This window comes from Mercurialis annua, linkage group LG4 (genome assembly GCF_937616625.2).
Source record: "Mercurialis annua linkage group LG4, ddMerAnnu1.2, whole genome shotgun sequence".
Classification (NCBI taxonomy): domain Eukaryota; kingdom Viridiplantae; phylum Streptophyta; class Magnoliopsida; order Malpighiales; family Euphorbiaceae; genus Mercurialis; species Mercurialis annua.
The window spans coordinates 38,006,398-38,025,032 of NC_065573.1; the positions used below are offsets into that span (position 1 = coordinate 38,006,398).

At 32.1% G+C, this 18,635-nt stretch overlaps 3 protein-coding genes across 3 annotated transcripts; 1 reads left to right on the forward strand and 2 right to left on the reverse strand.

Moving 5' to 3' along the window:
* The first annotated feature begins 4,028 nt into the window (after window positions 1-4,028).
* On the forward strand, window positions 4,029-6,814 carry LOC126677634 (ATP-dependent Clp protease ATP-binding subunit CLPT2, chloroplastic-like). The gene is made up of 5 exons (XM_050372352.2): window positions 4,029-4,339; window positions 4,432-4,470; window positions 4,557-4,666; window positions 5,642-5,821; window positions 6,500-6,814. The coding sequence occupies exons 1-5, from the start codon at window positions 4,101-4,103 to the stop codon at window positions 6,655-6,657; spliced, it is 726 nt and encodes a 241-aa protein (XP_050228309.1). The 5' UTR covers window positions 4,029-4,100; the 3' UTR covers window positions 6,658-6,814.
* Window positions 6,429-8,590, reverse strand: LOC126677633 (protein DETOXIFICATION 56). Its single transcript, XM_050372351.2, has one exon. The coding sequence runs from the start codon at window positions 8,283-8,285 to the stop codon at window positions 6,765-6,767; it is 1,521 nt and encodes a 506-aa protein (XP_050228308.1). The 5' UTR covers window positions 8,286-8,590; the 3' UTR covers window positions 6,429-6,764.
* Window positions 8,591-15,600: 7,010 nt separating this feature from the next.
* On the reverse strand, window positions 15,601-16,576 carry LOC126678825 (DENN domain and WD repeat-containing protein SCD1-like). Its single transcript, XM_050373731.2, has 3 exons — window positions 16,222-16,576; window positions 16,085-16,129; window positions 15,601-15,830 (listed from the first exon to the last, which is right to left on the reverse strand). Exons 1-3 carry the CDS (start codon window positions 16,279-16,281, stop codon window positions 15,660-15,662), a joined length of 276 nt encoding a protein of 91 aa, XP_050229688.1. The 5' UTR covers window positions 16,282-16,576; the 3' UTR covers window positions 15,601-15,659.
* Window positions 16,577-18,635: the final 2,059 nt, after the last annotated feature.

The following is an 18,635-nucleotide window of genomic DNA, read 5'->3' on the forward strand; positions in this document are numbered from 1 at the left end:
ATAAAATTGGCTAAATGGACAACTAAAAAAAACGGAGGGAGTAATTAATTTCCAGCTGCCAATATCAACAAATTCAGCTAAATATGAAAGAAAGAAATGAACGCCCTAAATAAATTGCTTCACAGTAGATATTTTGTGTGTGTTTTGAAGTAAAAATTGTCGGTATGTGTTTGTTCATCTTAAGTTAAATCAAGACTGATAATTATTTGTTCAAAATTTAAGTTTAAATTCTTTTGATAAATTGAGGTCAGTTTATAATAAAGCAATATTGAAGATATGATTTTAAATGCTGAAAAACGGTTCTGAAAATTCCACATAATTTTTAAAAATATATGAAGCTGCTAAAATTTTCTACCTTAGCTTTTTATTAGTTTGACTTTTTAGCAGCATTAATTTTTTATTTAATTCTTTCAAAAATCTACTTTCTCAATTCAAAAATATTTATCTATCTTCTCTCTAAAAATCGGAAACTAAAACCATAGTTTTAGAAAGGTGGTTTTGGTCTTATAACCGGAAACCACCTCTTCCAATTTTTATTCTTTGATCTCTTTTTTGATTTTTGTTTAATAAAATTTCATATTTGAAAAACACTCTTACTTTAAATGGCTAAAGGATCTTAGTTTAGAGGAGATGATTTCATTGTTGGAAAACTATCTCTTAATTTAACTAATGGTTTTCTTTAAAAATTTATTAATATAATTTTTTCTTTTTTCTTTTTGAGTTCGTATGAAGGATCTTTAATTTGATCGAGAAAGTTGGAAGTTCTCTTGATCGGATCAAGATCTTCAACTGAGAAAATATAAATCTTAAAAAAATTGGTAATTGGGTTAATTTTGATAATGTTTTCAAATTTTTAATATTTATTTTATTAGATCTAACTTTTGAATTCATATTGAGTATGAGGTCGGAAAAGTTTCAAAATCGCAATTTCTATATATGAACCATAAATATATCTGAGTGACTCATTTGATGATTAAAATAGCTATAATAGATAATTGTCTTTGCAGTTCTCATCAATCTCTTATAGAATATTTTACTCAAATTTGTTAAAGAATCGTTCATCTTTATGTTTTCATTATTTTCAATCAATATTTCAGAATATGAAAAAATAAATCTCTTTTTAATTAATTTTATTTTCTTAATTAGATGTTAAATTTTTATTGTGCTGTTTATTTTCTATAATATTAATTTTTTTTATTGTTTTTCTATTCATGGACTAAAATTGGGTGGGGCGAGGTAGAACGATCACCCTATCATGGTTCCGAAATGTTAGAGATTGATTAGTATCAAATAATTCTTTTAAAGAAATTGAATGATCTTTTGTTTTTTTGAAAATTTGAGCTAAACGACTTTGGTATAAAAAAATTTAAAAATAACATCGAACGATAATTTTATTTGGTATACAAAAAAGTCAATCATTATATCATTTTGTCAAAAACATAGCCGCACAAGCATTATTGGACAAAAAAAAATCCGCTCAATGTGAATAAATTTCTGATTCCACCACTGCTTTCGTTTATCTTTAATATAAAATCCTCTAATAAAAATTTATTATTAATTCATTTTGTTTTGCTCTCTAAATTATAGAGGATGAGACATAAATGTAATGGGTAAAACTGCATGTTCATGTGATAAATATAAATGTAGACCACCTCTACCTCAATTTCATCCTATCCCCCAAACAGAAATGGCAAAATGAAAGAGGTCAAGTGCAAAGAATTTGTAGACATCACATACTGAACATGCAAACCTGGAACTTGGCCCCATTTCCACGAGATATGCTAGGTTTTGCACATTCCCACATTTTACCCCTTGTCTCTAAATTTTCACTTCTCTTATCTACTATTTGGAGTAATTTTTACCCTTATTTTCTGATTTTTATTACTCATTTCCCACCAAAATAATTTTATTTTATTTTACAATTAACCTATGACATTAATATGTACATTGTAAAGATCTTCAACCTTAGTTTTGCATATTTTCGTCCAAAAATGTTGACCTAAATGCCGCTAATACAAAAATGATAAAGTATACCAATAAAAATTTAGACGAATAATTAGAAAAAAATGGCGCTTGTGAGAAAAATTAAACTCATAACCTAACAAAATTCTGCTCAATGTTTATAACATTTGATCTACAACTCATTGGTTGACAAGAGAGTTGTTATAAGAACTCCTACCGAAATACTTGAATTATTTTAGAATAAATTTAAAAAAAATAATCGGATGATCAAAATATATCTCTTAGTTTGTAATCTAATCAAATAGCACTACTTTTAGCGTTTTTTTCGATTTAAGCCCAACCTTTAAAACATCTTATCCATTAGCCCAACCTTTCCAAACTTTTCATTCTATAGTCCGGTATGTATTTTATGCTTTGTTTTTTGTTAAAATGACGTCGTTTTTCGTCGTACGGACGACCAAAACGACGTCATTTTAGGCATTCATGCTAATATATGACACAAAATGAAAGGTTGTGATATGAGACGTTTTAAAAATTGGGCTTAAATCGAAAACGGTAAAGATTGTGCTATTTGGTAACAATAACCCTCGTTTGTATTTATGACGATTAGGTAAAACTTTGGTACAGAAAATATGAAAAAGTGCTGGCAATAATTTTTTCGTTGCATCCATTTAAATGAAATAAAATATTTAGTAGGATATATGTGAAATGGGAGGGAATTGTGGGTGAAAATTGACCTACAATTTATCTTGGCAAAACTTCCATTTTGACCATACAGTATCGGTTTCACATTCTCTGTTTAGGCTCCTCAATTTAATGCGAGAAATCAGACGGACCAGATTGTAAATCTATCATAAGATGTCAGCACAATTTGAAGTGGGTTACCATCAATTAGGTTTTGAACCATTGATGTTATGCATCTAGTTAGGGAAAATGACCCTACATAGCTGCAAAGGTTGACACTTGTTGTGAAATTAATTCTGTAGAGATAATTTTCAAAGTTGGATTTTGTGTAGAAAAATTGACATATAATTTGGGATAATTTGGCCCTCAAATACTAGTTTGGGTCATTTAATATGTTGGTTGCCCTAATCACATGGCACCCCATTTTGAGTACAAAATGGATTATGTCCCTTGTTTGGAATTAAACAATTTTATTGATCAATTTTTGCTAAGTTGCTGTGTGATAGAATTTAGGAAGAAAAGTTGTTCATGGTTTGGTTTTTGGTGGGCATAAAATTGGGCAGTTTTTACTAGATTTATAGATGATCTACTGGTGGCTATCTATCTATTATGAGCCTAAAGGAATTGTAATGGATTTCAATGGGCCTATTTCAGCATGGTTTGATCATAAGATGAAAAGGGCCACTGATGGATTTTCTCCTCGGTTCAACTTCAAGGTGAAGAAAGCCCATACCCATTTCGCATCTACACACAGTGATGATAAATGGGCCGAGTATCTACCCAACACCCAGTCTGCTCGGATACTTATTTTTCATCAACTCCAAGCCTTTATTAGACCCGTTTTCGGAATACAAGCTTGGATTTTTCTTTTTTTTTGTTAAATGTTCATAGCGATCGAAAAATATAGTTAGAATCCATATAAATATGGTTTATGAACTATAGTTGGGTAATACATATTAAACTTAAATCACATCCGAATATGTATTCCAAAAATCGAATTTAGGCCAATAAACATGTATGGTTATTATGATAAAGTTTCAAATTATTTTCATTAATTTTTGTGAATCATGCTCCCAATATTCCATTGTTTTTAGTGTTATTTGAGAGTTCAACACTTCTTTCACCGAATCATGATCACTTCATTCGTTTATGGAAACAATTTTTTTGTAATGTGAATTGAAAATTAGAAATTTTATCGTACAAATTCAGATAATATAAATTTGAGGAGAGAGAAAAAATTAATTGGGTGAAAATTACCCCAAAATATAATTTCTTCTTGTTGTCTCCTCGAGACTAAGCAGTATGTGGACCTGGACTTGGACTAAATATGGCCCAACTCAGTCGCTATCTTTTCCCACGAACCACCTTAACGACACCGTTCCATATCTTTCCCAATCTACATTTTCGCAGTTACTTAAATATTCAAGAAACAAAATCGAACAGCTCTCTCAAAAATGGCAGCTCATTCTCTAACCAATCTTCCATGGAAAACACAACCCAAAATCAATGCAAAACCCCTTACCTTTCAAAAAGTTTACTCCAAATCCTTAATATCTAGTAACTCTTTTAAACCCTGCAGCTCACTAGACCCACATACCCATTTCAAAAATCTCTCTTTCCAATCCTCAATTCCCAGTTTCCACTCTACGCGCCGCTCCATCTCCGCCACAGCCATCTCCAGCCTCCCTACTGCGTATTTTCCTTATGGCCCATCTTTGTTTTTGTAGTTTCTTGTATAAATTCACATATTTAGATGACTAAATTGCAGTTTTCAGGGTTTTGCAGGAACCCGGAGAGATTAGCTTCTGCTGAGAAAGTTCCAAAGTTAGTGGCTTCTTAACTTGGTTTGGATTTTTTAAGCAAGCTTTTCTTTTTGAGTTTGGTTTTGATTGTGGGGGAACATGTGATAGGTGGACATGGAGAGCAATTAAGGCTTTTGCTATGGCTGAATTGGAAGCAAGGAAGCTTAAGTATGCTACTACTGGCACTGAATCTCTTCTTTTGGGAGTCCTGATTGAAGGTAACTAACTCATTTTTCCTTATCTCGAGTTTTTATTGTTTCACATTTATGTTTAGTTGTTATTTGTCTTCAGTAGCTTGATATCAATCTTAGTGTTTGTTATTTATTGGCCAACAAATAAAGAAACACGTGATTTGTGGTACATGTTATTGGTAGTAATTTAGGGTTATTGTCATAAAATATCTTCATTTCCCCTCCTGATTTAAGCACATTCTACGTGACACCACATATCTCAACCTTTTATTTTTGTGGCATTTATAGCCTAAATGCCTTACATGATGTCGTTCTGGTAATTCACAACAGCCAAAAACGACATCAATTTTACGGAAAATAACGCTTAAAACGGCACTGGGATATAGGATGAAAAGTTTGTAAAGGTTGAGATGCGAGGTGAAAGGTTTGGTAGATTGTGCTTAAATCGAAAAAAAAGGCGAAAGGTGGGAACATTCTATGAGAATAAGCCTGGTAATTTATTGCTGTCTCATGTCCGCATCCACCAATGTAAAGGAAGCTCAAGCTACCTATGTAACTGTGGAAATGCCAAAAAGCCAAAATAAAAACTGTTAAAATGATATTTATCATAAAAAATAGGTTTTGAATAAAGAGTTTCAAAGTTCCAAAAGTGTTTACAAAAATGGAAATGAAATGCTGAAATATAGTACTCGAGAAGTTTCCATATAATATAGGAAGCTACAGTACAAATCTGGATGAAAGCATTATAAATTATGAACTTACAAACAGTTGCATTGAACGGTACTTACATTAACTTAAGTTCTTAACTAGCCTCTGCTTATTCTCATGCAAACTCTATAAATTTAACAACTTGCATTAGGTTTTAACATGCTATCGTAATTCAGAGTCGTACTATAAAGTTTGTCAGGTTCTCCTGCGCCCGGATGATACATCCATTTGAAGAGTTATTTAGTGGAATCTCGTAGTGATTTCTCATTGATGTTCTTATGCTTTGGATTGTAGGAACTAGTGCAGCTGCAAAGTATCTATGGAAAAATGGAATTACTCTACTCAAAGTGCGTGAAGAAATTGTGAAGTTACTTGGAAAGGCCGACATGTATTATTTCCCACCTGAGCAGCCTCCCTTGATAGAATCAGCTCAAAAGGCCCTTGATTGGGCTGTTGATCACAAACTAAAATCTGGTATGTCCTTTAATTTTGCTCATTATTTTTCTATTGGTTTTATTCATCTCGATAAAATTTAACTAATTGAATTCGAATATTAGTGGCTGTACTTAGGAATTTATTGGAACTAGGTGAGTAATGTCCTGAACACTAATAAAGAAAATGTAAGAGATTATTCTTCAGCCAGGATTTTCTCAGAAAATTTTGATACTAGGTTAAATTAATGACTTATTAGAAAGTCACCAGGAGTATATAATGTACAACTGCATGTTGCTAATTCTGAGATATTCAACAAAAAATAATGGGTAGATATGAAAACTACCAGTGGGATTCAAAGTGTTTTTTTGGTGTAATAATTTGTGATTAGCCAAACCGTAATCTTCTCAAAATTCCTTATTACTCCGTGACGAGTATAGAGGTTAAATATTACAACCCAATCATTTTTACCGGTTAAAACTAACTGTTCACCTTTTGCTACAATGATTTCCAGGTTCAGTTCTTCCTTTCTTGAAAAGTACCTTGCTATTTGAGCAATGTAAATTTGTTTGCTTGATGTGAATTTTTTTCTTAATTCATAATTTGTCTAATTAAGGCCATAGAATCAAATGGGGGACAACAGAGAATATTAGCTGTCTATGCTTACTATGAAGATAGCTATAATCACTTGCTCTCGACTAATGTACATCTCAATTACAGGAGATAATGAGGAAGTTACGACAAGTGATCTAGTTCTCGGCATCTGGTCAGAAGTCGACTCCCCAGGTTACAAGGTATTGGCTACACTTGGCTTTAATGATGAGAAAGCCAAAGAGCTCGAGTCCTTAAGTTCTGGACCCGGATTTGTAGATGGTTGATGCCTTCAGGTTCTTTTATGAGCACTTATGTAATTCTTTTCATTCAGAATTTGATGAAGAATTGAAATTGCAAATCATCGAAAAGAGATGATCGAGATGAAACATTTTCACACATGAGCTTCATCCAGTGTTTCACTAGGTCTGTGATTTTCTTGAATGTTCTCTTGCACGTCACTGGAAAGTTTTTGTGCCTTATCAGCTTCTACATCCCAATTAATTTTCACAACAAACACAACTAACAACGCTAAGCATGCTGACATTCCAACCAGAAAACCTAACAACAACCCGCCCAGTCCTAGTCTTGCCTTAAATGCTAAAGCCACAGCTACTGGTAAAGCTAAGAGGTAGAACCCGCCTAGATTGGCGTACATTGCCAACCAAGGCCTAGCTGTTCCCCGCACGACACCACCACATACTGCTAATGGAAAGTTTACTGCTTCTATCATAGCCATTAGCAACATCATCTTCTTTACGCCTCGTATAAGTCCTCTGTCATGGGTAAACAAAGGTGCCCATATACCCCTAACTCCTACCATCACCAACCCACCAAGTAAACCCAATACCAAGCTCACACCGACAGACACATATGCTGATCGATAAGCAATCCCTGCCTCATTGGCTCCGAGTTCATTGGAAACTCGGATAGAAGCACATGTTGCTAGAGTAAGCATCACAGAATAGAGCAAATAATCAAAGTTTAGCACGATTGCGATCACTCCAACTGCTTGCTCGGCGTTGGCCAGTCGCCCCGTGAGCAATACCAGGATCTCCCAGCACCACCATTCAAGGCAGGTAGTAAGGCAACATGGGGCCGACAACTTTATCAACCTAAGCCAGTCGCGTATGCTGTGGTCTAACCATCCCCCGTCCTTCCATTTCCCTCCATTTCTATAATTTTCTGTCACCAACACGTATAAAGCTAATAAGATCACAACAACGAGATCGGTTATCCATATCGACATGGAGACACCTTCAAGACCCTTAGCTCTTACAAGAAAGATATTGACAGGTATATGCAAAGCTAGAGCTAAAGCTGAACTAAACATTATAGGAAGTGTTACACCTTGAGTGCTCAAGTATGCCTTGAGAGGACAAAGCAAAGAAATGATTACTAAATCAGGTAAAAGATAGAAAAGATACTTTTTTGCAATTATTGAAATCTCTTCTTGCTGGCCAAACTGAATTAAAACTTTGTCAACATTAAGCCACAAGAAAGATATAGGCAGAGTTACTAATAGCAACAACAAAGTTGTCATAACAAGTGTCTTATGGAGCAACCTAAAATTCTTAGCACCATAAGCTTGACCACAGATAGGTTCCATGGCACCACATAGCCCATTCAAGACAGAGAAGCCGGTGACGTTCGCAAACATGAACCCGAGAGCGCCACCAGCTAACTGGAGCTTCCCGAGTCGGCCTAGGAAAGCTGTTGTTATAGCTGTCTTGGCAAACCATGTCAAGTTCATTGCTAGTAAGGGAAGGGCTATCGCACGCTGCGTTCGCATCTCCGAAATGATCAATTGCATAAGTTTGGTAGGCCATTTTGGTGAGATTATTATATCTGATGATGTTTTGGCAACTGAGTTTGGTTCCAAATTTGATATGGTGGTGGTAGACATAATGTGCATAAGGAAAATGGGTTGAGGGATTAATACTAAAGTTATAATCTTGTTGATGAAAGGTGGGAGCTTTTTTTGGGGCTCTTAGAGATTAAATTTGAGTGCATGGATTTCGTGAGGGAGTTAGTTTGTAAAGAAAGCAGGGAATTATGGCTTTGAGGAAGAGAGTAATAATAAGGCTAAACCCATCTAAAGGCCCTTGTACTATATTATTTTTGTTCAAAAAGCCCTTGTACTATTTTTTTATTCTTCAGGTCCCTCTACTTACATAATTTTTGATTTTCAGGTCCTTTTTTGGTTTTCTGCAGTCCCTCTACTTACAAATTTTTTGTTCCTCCAGTCCCTCAAAAGGACCTGAAAATCGGAATTTTGCCAAGTACAGGGACCTGAAGAACAAAAAAATAGTACAAGGGCTTTTTGAACAAAAATGATATAGTACAAGGGTCTCTTGATAGGTTTAGCCTAATAATAATGGTGGTGGATTTTTGTAGTGGGTGCTGAGAATGCAAAGTACCAAACTTATGTATTTATCATGCTAAAAGTGGATTCCACCAACACAATTATTACTTATTTTATAGTTAAAATAATAATTTTTACCTCCCATGTTATTGTCACAATATAAATAATTTAACTATCTTGGATTATAAGTTTAATCAAAATAAGGGATGAGTGAATTCAGTCTGGTTAATGGAAGTTAACTCATGATTCATTTCTCTGGGCAGTTAGATTGAAAAAATAGAATTACTTGTCCACAGATTCTTCTTTAAAGTGAGTACTGAGCATCTACCAAATTTTCTGAGGCAGCCACCGAAATCTATTGTATATTCTAATGTTCCTCTTATCTATAAGAACCTAAAGTTAAAGTGGATTCATATAGGGTTGTGATCGGTCGGTTCGGTTCGAATCGGCCGAAACCGACCAACTAATGTTTGTAATTCTTTTAAACTAAATTAAAAATCTAACTTGAATTCGAATTACACCAAAGTGAACAGAAAAGTTCGGTTTAGTTAAAAAGCCAACTTTTTTCTTTTTATTTTAAAATTGATTTAAACATTAAATAATTAATATCTAATAAATTTGCATATATGTTTATTAATATATTTGTTTATATTATATGAAATTTATCAATATATGTATCAACTATAATTAAGAAATATATATATATATATATATATATATATATATATATATATATATATATATATATATATTATTTTATTCAGTTTTTCAGTTTTTAAAATGTCCAAATTGAACTGAACTTTATTACAAACCAAAGCAATCCATATTCATCAAATAACCAAACTATAATTATAATTTCAGTTCAGTTCGATTTTACAGTTCAATTCAATTTTTACACATCCCTAATAGTACTTGCTCGTATTCATAATATAGCCAAGTGATTAGCAACGAAGTCATAAATATCAAGGATATTTTATTGATAATAAAGGTGAGTGATATGTTATATAAATAAAAGTTAAATATACATGACAAATACACAATAGAAAAGTCTTTTTTAGAGAAAAAAAAGCTAAAGGTGGATAATTATTCCCCTTTAGCATCAAGTGGCTCCGTCCCTATAAGTGACATAATTAAAGAAAAAAGAAAATAATTTATTAATGATTAAAAAAGAGTATACAAACAAATAATTTAAAAAGAAAAATATTATATAATGATTGACAGACTGTCCGTCTGCTCCTACTTCTAATAGAGTGTTAAAACGAGTTTGTGCCATGTGTTTGTTTTCTATTAATCCACTCGTTGACACAACGATGATCCATTTATTAATCGTGTTAGGATACGAGAATAAATAGATTATACTTATCAGCAGTGTTTTAAAAACCGGATCGGACCGGCCGGTTCGACCGGTTCAACCGTGAATCGGCCAATAATCCGGTCCAAATGTCCTGTTAGAAACGGAAATCCGGTTCAACCGGATTAGACCGGATTGAACCGGAAAAACCGGATTGAACCGGAACCGGCAGGTTTTGAAAAACCGCCCGGTTTAAGTATATTTCTTTTTAGGATAAATTAAAATTAGGGTTTGCTTATTCTGTTTTGCAGCAGCTTCTTCCTTTTTTTTTCTTTTCTGGTTTTGTTTTGATTTACCATTCAAGCGATTGTCTCCGTGTTTTATTTTCAATCGGTTTTATCTAATTCTGGATTTCTCAAATTTTTCTCTCATCTGTTCGAATTTCTATTTCAATTCTTCTCTTTTTCTGTTTTATTCTTTAGTTATATCCAAATCAAATTTTGGATAACAAATTGACATGGATAGTGGGTTTTGGACCTCTCTTACCCATTTTAATCCATTTTCTAAGTAATAATAATTTTTGAAATCTTAATATTTAGCCCTTGTAATAATATGTAACTGATGAGCAATTTATATACTTATGTTAATTTTCTGAAATTTGAATTTTTTGTTTTTGTTTGTCGTATTGTAGATATGCATCTGTGACCTGGGTTTTTTTGGATCTTCAATTTCATTATTTTTTGGGTTTTCTGGCTTTTTTTTCAAATTTAATCGTTAATGAAACATAGGCTTTTGGAAACAACACCAAATACAAGTTTATCTTTCTGTTCTATCTTATCTCTACTATGCTTTATGATTAATGGGTAATCACGAAAAGGTTGTTCAATGGTGGTGGTACTTTTCAGTTCATCCCTGATTATTTGCAGAACATTCATGAAAAAGTCAATTGATTGTATTCAACCGGTTAAACCGGCGGTCAGACCGGTCAAACCGGAAACCGGAGACCACACCGGTTCTATTACCGGTTCGGTTTTTAAAACACTGCTTATCGGCCCATGGAAACTGTTTAATTTTATGGATCACGTGTCATTTTGTGACACAATCTATTTTAAGTTGTGATGTAAACATATTAATATATTTATAATACAAACATATTTAATCTCAATCATTATTTATTAATTTTCAAATTAGGTGAATCTTTTTCGCTTGTCGCTGACATCTATGAATTGCACACATGTATAAAATTAAATACAAGTATATAAACGAACACTTAAATTTCAAAAACAGACTTAAATGATAATATGACCTCTCGACTTGTATGCAATGAGCAATTAATACATAAATTAATTTCGTGGATAAATCAATATACGAACTTGTTGATTATGGGAAATTTGTCCCATTTCGGTAGGGGTGTAAACGGGCCGAGCCGAGCCCGAGTTAGGCCAAGCTCGAGCTCGAGCTCGAGTGTGTTTTACAGGCTCGAGCTCGAGCTCGAGCTCGAACGGGCTTAAATTTTGAAGCTCGAGCTCGAGCTCGAACAACACTCGAGCTACTCGAGCTCGAGCTCGAGCTCGAACAACACTCGAGCTCGAGTTGAATATATAAAAATAAAAAAAATAATTAAAAAATCAAATTTGTTGTATTTCAATTATTTTTTTACTATATATTATGCAATTTAACCAATTTTTATGATGCATACCTAAATTTTGAGGTGTAAAATTTTAATATAATGATAATAAAAATTATTATTGTTATTTTAATACAAGCTCGTTTAGGCCCGTTTAGGCTCGCGAGCCTCACGAGCCTCACTAATTGATACTCGAGCTCGGCTCGAGATGAAGCTACTCGAGCTCGAGCTCGAGCTCGGCTCGAATTTTTCGAGCCGATCTCGAGTTTTTTTCGAGTCGATCTCGAGTAACTCACGAGTAGCCCAACTCGTTTACACCCCTACATTTCGGCAATTTGCCCCTTCAATTTGTATGTTAATAGTATCCTAAATTGGCAATTTACCCCCTTAATTTGTAAGTTAATATGTAAAAATAGGCTAATTGCCTATAATTACCAAGTTCGTATATTGATTTGCCGACAAAGTTAATTTATAGATAAATTGTCCATTACTTACAAATTGAAGGGGCAAATTGCTACTTCAATCCTAGGAGCATGAAAGGAGCTATACAACTATTTATAGCAAACTACAACTATCAACCCATAGTAATAGTGTGGTGAGTTTTTGTCTGCAAGCCAGAAAAGTGAAGAAAACAAAGACTTATATTTATTAAGGACAAAAGAAAAGGAAATATAAATTGGCCAAATAAGAACTCAAGTGTTGAAGACAATTTAAGGTATGAACAACAATTATTATGTCCTTGTCGAGGCTTTTGTTACAACTGGATGGTTATTTCAGTTCATAAATTTATATCACTTGATCAATTAGGTTAAGTTTCATTCATCACAATTAAATGAAGTAAGAAATTTATAATTCCACATCAAACAGTTTTAATTTTTTTTATGTATCCCGATTTCCATTTATGTCATTCAATTAAATAAAAATAATAATTATTATTATTATAATAAGTCTATCTAATTTTAATAATTAAAAGAAATTTTAGAGTCCGTTAAGGTTATCTGCATTTATGTCCTATGTATTTTCATGAAATTAAGTATTGGTAACCATGAAATTTTTACTTTTTTTATTTAAATAAACAATAAATATTTAAACTTTATAAATATGGGAGTCATTTTTTAAATGTTTATCGATTATTTAAATAAAAAAAGGTAAAATTTGTCGATATATATAAACGTGTTGTATATATATTGACGTGATAAATTTGTTGAAAGGGATAATTACTCTAAATTGAATAATCAACTTCAGCATCTTTTGAGCAGATACAAATTAAATTAGCGATTTTTTGATTGAACTGAAATTCCATTAAGATTCTGCAAACTAGAACCTCGCATTTAGAATGAGATCAATGTATAAGCAAAAAAGAAAGGCAAAGTGATCTTATAAACAAGGAATTGGCATCTTTAAAAAGAATGGTATAATCTAATTCTGATGGGATTTGGTAGATTTAAGATGCTAAGCTACTTTAATTTGGATTAAGAATAATGGACATAGAGATCATCAAGAATTTAAGAGGCAGTGCTACTTTAACAGAAACATATTTGCATGTAATTGTTTTATGGCAAATGATTTATAACCGAACATTTTGTACCAACTCTTTTAACCCACCTTACGTGGCAAAGTTTCATTTGTCTAATCTCCATTTAAAAGTATATATCTCAAAAAAATAGAATTTAATCAATCCACTATTTAATTGCCACGTCAGGCGGTACAAAAAGATGGGTTAAAAATGTTGGGTTATATAGCATTACTCTTGTTTTATCACTCAACTTTTTTCTCTTTTGCAGCATACTTATCATATATACTAGTTTCTTAACTTAATTTAAGACGCACTCTTTCTCAATTTTAATTTGAGCGTCACGGTTTTTGATTTATGCATTGGAATAAAATTACACTCAATAATTTTAATTAATTAAGATAGTAAAACAAATGTATTTATATGTTATGATGAATCTAATTTACGGGCTAGCCTAATTGACTTAGTCGGTCAGTATTAATTAAAATAGTGATACATAATTGACATATTATGTATCACTAAATTTTTTGATGTACTTTTTACTCTATGTTTCTAATTTTGTTTGATAATATAATGGTCAATTGAATCCTAATTAAAATTTGATTTTTTTATACCACGCAGCGCCATATTAACATTTTATACCAAATACGTTATGTCAGCGCCATGTCAGGTGCCATATGAACACAACCTTATTGTGGCCACGTGGAATTAGTCCATAAAGGTGGAATCAAAATGAAGGTGAAATAATTTGTAAAGAGAATTAGGTAAGCAAAGAAAGATGAATAATTGGGAAATGCAATCTTGATCTGTCACACTAGCTACCAAGGATGGGCCATTTCCATCATTTTCTTTATATGGAAAACCCTTCTTCTTCCTTTTCTTATTTCCATTTTTTTTTTCAGGAGATGATTTCATCTAACATTAGAAAACGACTACGAGAGTCTCGCATCTAGCCATAAAACGGCTACTGCCTTTCGTAGACAAGATTAGAGATAGTAAAACAAATGTATCTTTGGCCACTGTCTTTCGTAGACAAGATTAGAGATTTAAATAGCAATTGTCCCCTCAATTTATAAATAATAAATAATTAATAATAAATTAATTTTATAAATAAATTATTTATGAATTTACTGATTATGACAATTAATCCTTATTTGACAAATTTACTTATAAATTGAAGGAATAAATTGTTAATTAAAAAGACAATTAACTTACAAATTGAAAGAATAAATTATCCTACGTATAAAATTAATTTATATGTTAATTGCCCGTTACTTATAAATTGAAAGAAAAAATTGCTAAAGTATCTAATCTTATCTATGAAAGCCAATGGCATAAACAGGATATTAGCAGGATATTGAACATACACTACAAAAATTATTAGTTAGCAAAATTATATTATATTATATTTTTGACAATATGTTATTTAATATAATTAGCCATGTTTACAAATTATGTACTAAACACAACTATCTTTTTAGTAATATTTTATTTGTTTAACCGTATTATCCTCCTATTTTTCTTTTTATGTTTTTAGTCCCATACATCCAATAAAGCCAATTATATAATAGCCATCAATTCATTTTTAAGTTTTCTTTTAATTTATCAAATTCTGTTCAATAAAAATTTATCAAACTAATTATAGAAGTTGCATTTGTAAAAACTAAAAAAATAAAAATAAATAGCTCCATAGTTTCTGTATATGCAGTTGAGACCACTATCTAGTACAAGAAGTATAACATGCAATTTGGGCTTTAGCATGGGCCTTTTTGTTTTTCTATTATGTGGCCCAAGTTCTTAAAATGAGATGGACATGTAGGCAATTATTGTTGGGCTGATGAAAGTGATTTGAAGCCTAACTCAAGTAGCTAAAGTTCTCTAAATATATTTTTACACTTGGTTTCGAATTTTAGCGCAGTCAAATTATGACTGATTTAACATGATATATATCTAACAATTAATCTATATTATTTTATTTTTGGAAAAATTAAAATAAAATTTTAAAATGTCTTTAAATTTTCTTGAATATAAGATATTTTAGTTTCTCTTATTACAATAGTTTCTTTTGTTGTTCTAAGTAAATCGAATTTTATGGACAAAGAAAGAACACCATACGACTAGGGGTGAGTAAAAATCAAATCAAACCATCAATCCGATACAAACCAATTCATTAATTCAATATGAACCAATCTAAAATTTAAGTATGGTTGAAATGGATTGGTTTGACTTCAAATTATAAAAAGTACGGTTTTGGTTTTGGTTTGATTTTTACTAGTGGTTAACTCAACCGACGGAGAAACCAAACTTTAAAATTACTTATTTAAATATTTATATGTAAACATAACATGTGTGTATATATACATATATAAAGATAAAATATAGACAAATGACTAAAAAATATCAATTTTTTTATAAAAGTTTAACAAAAGGCCAAATTTTTTAATTTTATCCAATTTATCCTGAAATGCATGATTTTATTTCAATTTTGTCCAACTATATAATTTTACTTATATGGCGCTGATGTGTGGCATGCCACATCAGCGCCACACGAGTAAAATTACACAATTGGACAAAATTGAAACGAAATATAAGAATTGTGCCATATTCAAATGAAGAATGTGGATCATCAGTAGCTCCCAGTTTCAGAAGACACAACCACAAACTCTGTGCAAGGATAAAACAAAAATAGTCAAAACCAGAAAAACATGATTAATGAATTACAAAATATAAAATATCTTTACAAATGAACCATCCATCAGTTTTACTGACAAATTCTCAAAATTCAAAAATTGCTATAAAGTACTCAGAAATAATTCCCACATAATCAAAAGGCTCATTTCCAACAGTGTAATATGTAAATCCTAGATATAATCAGAGCTCAATAACATTCACGAAAGAACACCGTGAGAGAGTTGTACCTGCAGCTTAACTTTGATGTCCAAAACCATGAGCTCCCTTTGTGCCTGTAAAATATTTGAAATAATTGTTAAAGATAATGCTAAAACACTAACAGTAGACCTACTATTGCAAGACTTTCATGGTACAAAGAACTTACAGCTCTCTCCATTGGACTAAGAGAGTCCTTACCAACTTGCGCAGACGGTGAGCTGGTCATGTAACAAGATAAATTAGGGAAATTATTAGCTAGGGAACTGACACCAAATCATGAGGACTAGGAAAGGTACATAGCTCAGCAGGAAACAACATAACCTATCAATGCAAATTAGCTAGGAGCATGCTTTATGTATTCAAATGCTCCACTTGCTGCAGCAACACTAGATCTGCTCTCTCTTCTCCTCTTGCTCTTCATAAGTATATTTGGCACCTGATCCTGAAGAACCAAAGACGGTATGACATTTATTGCGCCATGAAATTTATCATAACGAACACAATACCACAATGTGATTGGTTCCATTTAAATAAATTGTTAGATTCCATCTTAAAACCAATTGGTGTTAAGTGGAGGTGCCCAATCAATATATAAACACATGTCCACTCACACACACAACCAATGTGGGATTTCCCACTTTAACATAAATAAACGTCATCAGCAATCAGAAGACCTCAACTTTACCTGACAGTCCCACATCTTGATTTGATATAGTGCTAATCTCAAGCTCTATCAATGATGAAGGGGGAATCGGAGTAGGATTCCGACACCTTCCAATTGCATCTTTCAACTTATCGAGAAGATTAAGACTATTCTCATCAGAACCCACACCTCTCTCTAGGTAATCTAAGAAATCAATTGCATCTTGCAACTTATCGAGAAGATTAAGACTATTCTCATCAGAACCCACATCTCTCAAGAACTCAATTGAACCAATATCATCAACAAGAGCCAACGGCTAAGAATTAGGTGCACGGACTTGACTAGAAAAGCTCTAATTCGAGCTAAATTAATTTATGAGGCAATTTTAAATAGTCGGTTACACAGTATGACGAATATAAATAAAACATTAACAAATATAAATAAAACAAAAAAGCATTAAATAATAAACACAATTTTGTAAATAAAGTCATGATCAGAACATCGGATTTGCCATTTGATCTTCAGTGCCAAGTGTTCGTCGCCGCACTCATTCTTAAAAGTTCCTACCTCATAACCGTCTACGGATGGAACAAAGGTAGCTCCTAGACAGGGAATCACATCCTTTCCATCTTGATCCGTAAGTGGCCCAACTTCATTAACGAGAGACGCGGCTGTTGGGACAGCTAGAAGACGTCTCTTCAGCTGAATGGTTGAATCTGAACTGAGCAGAGTGGTCTCGTCCTTGGAAATTAAGGGGATTCTATCGGTAAAAGAGCACGGGCGTGCAGAGATAGAACCCGTAATTGAGCGGACATGGGCGGGTTTGTTCAAGATTTGAATAGTAATACTGGCCACAGCACCTGGATACATGACGGCACATTCGAGAGCAACATTAATTGGTGATACCCCACTTATAGGTCTCAGTAACCGCTGAAAGGGTTTGTTAAAAAAGGGTACACTAAAAGAATATACAGGATTGAAGTCCATATCACTATAACCAACTTCTCTTTCTCCAAATATTTCCTGACCGTACTTCAAAGAGTACTCCAGTGGACCAGAAAAAGATTGTTCATCCAGCAAAAACGCAAAACAAACACATGTAGTGCAGCCATTATCAACCAGTCGTTGATTGATACCCTGAGGGCCATTTAAGGTAACCAAATATTCATCTTTTCGATTAAAATCCAAATATTCAGTAGCATCCTCAGGTTTGACCTTGTAAAAATAGAGAAAATCCCAGGTGCGCAAATCATGACTACGAATTAAGCCGCTGAGTTTGCCTTTAAAAGAAAAATCGCCATCCTTAAAGAGTTCGTTACGGTTAAAATAAGAATTACAAAGATAAAAGGGCTTTTCACATCAATACTTCAATAAGGAGTCCATATAACGTTTCGTACTCTCAAAAACAAATGCGTTGCAATTTTATAGTACTTTTCTATGTTAGGTTTACAGATATACTTTTTTTACCCATTAAAGTTTACTCTTTGTTCATTAATTATTATTATTTTCAACCATTTATCTATTATGTATAAATTGTTATTATTAACCAATTAAGATTGTACGTCAATTTAAATTTAAATACTGAGATATATATTATATATATAAAAAAATATAAATTTTTATTTATATAATATTAACATAAGAAAATATTTTTTTATATTATTCATAATAAAATTTATAGTTCAAATTTTTTATATAATTTTATTATCGTAAATATTGTTAAATAAAATTATTTAATATTTTTTTTCTGTTTATTTTCATTTAACTTTGATAACAACCAATAACTACATAAGTTTTATAATATATTAAATTATTGTATACGTAAGTTTGAAAAAATTTAATTACCATATAAATTAAAATTATGTTTTTTATTAATATATTATGTTATTAGATTAAATTTTTAACATTATATTCTTATTGGTTTTTAAGTTAAAAAT

Bases quoted from the DNA above. Each gene is read 5' to 3' on its own strand.
- LOC126677634 (XM_050372352.2), top strand. From the start codon at position 4,101: ATGGCAGCTCATTCTCTAACCAATCTTCCATGGAAAACACAACCCAAA. The intron at 4,340-4,431 runs GTATTTTCCTTA...AGGGTTTTGCAG, and splicing joins ATCTCCAGCCTCCCTACTGC to GAACCCGGAGAGATTAGCTT. The intron at 4,667-5,641 runs GTAACTAACTCA...TTTGGATTGTAG, and splicing joins TTTGGGAGTCCTGATTGAAG to GAACTAGTGCAGCTGCAAAG.
- LOC126677633 (XM_050372351.2), bottom strand. From the start codon at position 8,285: ATGCACATTATGTCTACCACCACCATATCAAATTTGGAACCAAACTCA.
- LOC126678825 (XM_050373731.2), bottom strand. From the start codon at position 16,281: ATGACCAGCTCACCGTCTGCGCAAGTTGGTAAGGACTCTCTTAGTCCA. The intron at 16,130-16,221 runs GTAAGTTCTTTG...AATATTTTACAG, and splicing joins TTAGTCCAATGGAGAGAGCT to GCACAAAGGGAGCTCATGGT. The intron at 15,831-16,084 runs GTACAACTCTCT...ATCCTTGCACAG, and splicing joins ACATCAAAGTTAAGCTGCAG to AGTTTGTGGTTGTGTCTTCT.